The following is a 2707-nucleotide window of genomic DNA, read 5'->3' as shown; positions in this document are numbered from 1 at the left end:
CTTAAAACCCAAAACACTGTTAAGCTGTGCAGGACCCCAAATATCAGAATGAACAATATCAAATGGCCGCAATGCATGATTATTCAAACAAGAAGGAAATGACACACGATGGTGCTTGCCTACCTGGCAAGCATCACAATCTAAACTAGAAATAAAACGTAAAGAAGGAACCAGAGACTTCAACATTGGTAGAGGAGGATGCCTAAGACGGTAATGCCACTGAAGTGGAGAAACGATGGATTGACAGGCCATATCAGTGTTTCTTGGATCACATTCAAGATAGTAAACTCCACCACGCTCATATCTCCTACCAATCGTCCTCTTCGTCTTGAGGTTCTGAAACACGCACGATGAAGGAAAAAAGGTTACTGAGCATTGCAATGTTTTGGTTATTTGACTAATTGACAATAAACTCAAAGGAAATTGTGGAACATAATATACATGAGATAGTGTAAGAGATGATGAAGGAGATACACTACCATGACCCATAATAGGACAAGCACTACCATCAACAAGAGTAACAGATGACAACGACTTCGATGGATGAAGTGAGGAAAATAAAAAAGACTGACTTGTCATATGCCCAGAGGCTCATGAGTCAATTACCCAAGGATTAGATTCCTGAGAGACATGAAGGGCAGTAGTACCTGGGGCGGCAAACGTAGCAGTGGATGAGCTGTAGATGGTGGAGTCCTCTGATTCTGAATAACAGCATTATATTCCGCAAGTGATAACTGTATAGAGGTCTCCCTAGAAGAAGTTGATGAACCTGTCTGAGACAATCCAACATGTGGTATGTAGTCATCTGCAGTATAATTAGCATCAGTGCCCCAGCTGTGAGGTCTGCCTTGAAATCATAACAATAGTCAATAGTGTGACCAGAAAGGCCACAGTGGGTACACTTCCTCCCTTCATGACCACCTCGATCACGACCTCTGTCTCTCCCACACCCACCAAGACTAACACCTCTACCACCAGCCAAAATACCTCTAGTATTAGTAGGGCCACCGCCACCACGACCACGAGAGAGGCCACCACGACCCCTAGCACCATGACCCCTATCAAGATTAGAGAATAGGACTGAGTTATCTATCACCACAGGAGTAGACTCGGCGAGGGGTAAAGTAGAAGCCTGCTGAACTCTTGAATAGACAGTGTGTATATCAGGAACACCACCATCTCCTGCCAAAATTTGACCTCGAATAGTCTGAAGGTTGGGATCTAAACCAGAAAGGAATTTGGCTGTCTGAAATTTTGCCCGATGTTTCTCCATAGCTTTGACATCAGTTGAACTAGGCTGATATAGATTCAATTCCTCCCACATAGCAGTAAGGGAGGCAAAATACTCACTTAAAGGCCGACCATCTTGTCAGGTTGTAATGATCTTCTCATACAATTCATAGACCATGGATATATTTCTGTCATTAGAGTACCAACTCTGTACTCTTTCCCAAACACCTTTAGCAGTCTCCATAAACATGCAATTAGCACTAATATGTGCTTCCATACTATTCCACAACCACCCCATAACCACATAATTTTCTTGTTCCCAAACAACATATTTTGGATCTGTTTTAAGAGGAGGATCTGCTAAAATATACTTCAACTTCCCTTTTGCACCAAGGAACACTTTCATGGCTTGTTTCCACAACAAATAATTTTTCTCATTAAGTTTAACTGAAGTACCTTGTAGACTAACCTCATCGTTAGTAACAGTCACAATTTGGGTCACCTTGTTCAAACTAGATTCCGCCATATATCATCCCCTATATTATATCACTCTTCAAAAAAACACCCCACAACAGCCCTCTAACATGGTTGTCGATATCATTATAACTAGCATTACGCATCACCAATCACATAGAAGCATAGGTACCATACCGCAATCAACAGCCATAATCTCTACATAAACACAATCAAGTTGCATCATATATATGCACGAAAGAGGGGGAACCAAATCTTATAAAAAAAGAACCACATAAACTAGAGGACGAGGCATTAAAGAAGCCTTCAAGTCCTCAAGCCATTGACGAATACACCACCACAACACCCAAAGATACCACCGATCTCCCCAAATGAGACTTTGAAAGGCAACGGTCTATTGAAGAGAACCTCCTTTTCTTGAGTATTTGTTTTACGGATCTCAAAAAAATGAAGAGAATGGAATGAATGAAAAAAAAAAATAAGGATCAAGAAACCCGCTCTGATACCATGTAAACCCGCTCTGATACCATGGAGAGAGAGAGAGAGAGAGAGAGAGAGAGAGAGAGAGAGAGAGAGAGAGAGAGAGAGATGCACGTTTAGAGATATGAAGAAAAAAGAGGCCGATTCAATTAGGGCTTACAATGTGGTTAGCATATATACTATGCTAACCCAATATGAAAAGACAAAAATACCCAGCCATTATCTTAACAATTGCCAATTAAATTGACGCGCTTCACGAGCCTTCTTTTGGTTCGTTTGAATGTATATTTGAACTGACAGAACCTTGGGTTCGTTTTTATCTTGGGCGTCGGAAATAACTAGAGACGGATGGATGCCTGACACATTTTGGAAAACTTTTTGGAACGCTGACGTTATTGAATACTTTTGGAATGCTGCTGTTATCTTTTCTCACTTCTCTTTGTAACGTTATTGAATACGTCTCTTTTGGCTTTGAATCTTTTCCCTTCTCCTTAGGTCCACATTAATTATGCCGCCGGCGTAC

At 41.2% G+C, this 2707-nt stretch overlaps 1 protein-coding gene across 1 annotated transcript; it reads right to left on the bottom strand.

Moving 5' to 3' along the window:
- Positions 1-1369: 1369 nt before the first annotated feature.
- LOC143852439 (uncharacterized) lies at positions 1370-1756 on the bottom strand. The gene has a single exon (XM_077361821.1). The coding sequence runs from the start codon at positions 1754-1756 to the stop codon at positions 1370-1372; it is 387 nt and encodes a 128-aa protein (XP_077217936.1).
- Positions 1757-2707: the final 951 nt, after the last annotated feature.

Source organism: Tasmannia lanceolata, unplaced genomic scaffold, assembly GCF_043159265.1.
Source record: "Tasmannia lanceolata isolate RefF3 unplaced genomic scaffold, GAP_Taslan_0.1 ptg000019l, whole genome shotgun sequence".
Lineage (NCBI taxonomy): Eukaryota > Viridiplantae > Streptophyta > Magnoliopsida > Canellales > Winteraceae > Tasmannia > Tasmannia lanceolata.
The sequence above is the reverse complement of the archived record's forward strand: the minus strand, read 5'-3'. Positions and strand labels throughout refer to the sequence as shown.

Coding starts and splice junctions, on each gene's coding strand:
- LOC143852439 (XM_077361821.1), bottom strand. CDS start 1,756: ATGGCGGAATCTAGTTTGAACAAGGTGACCCAAATTGTGACTGTTACT.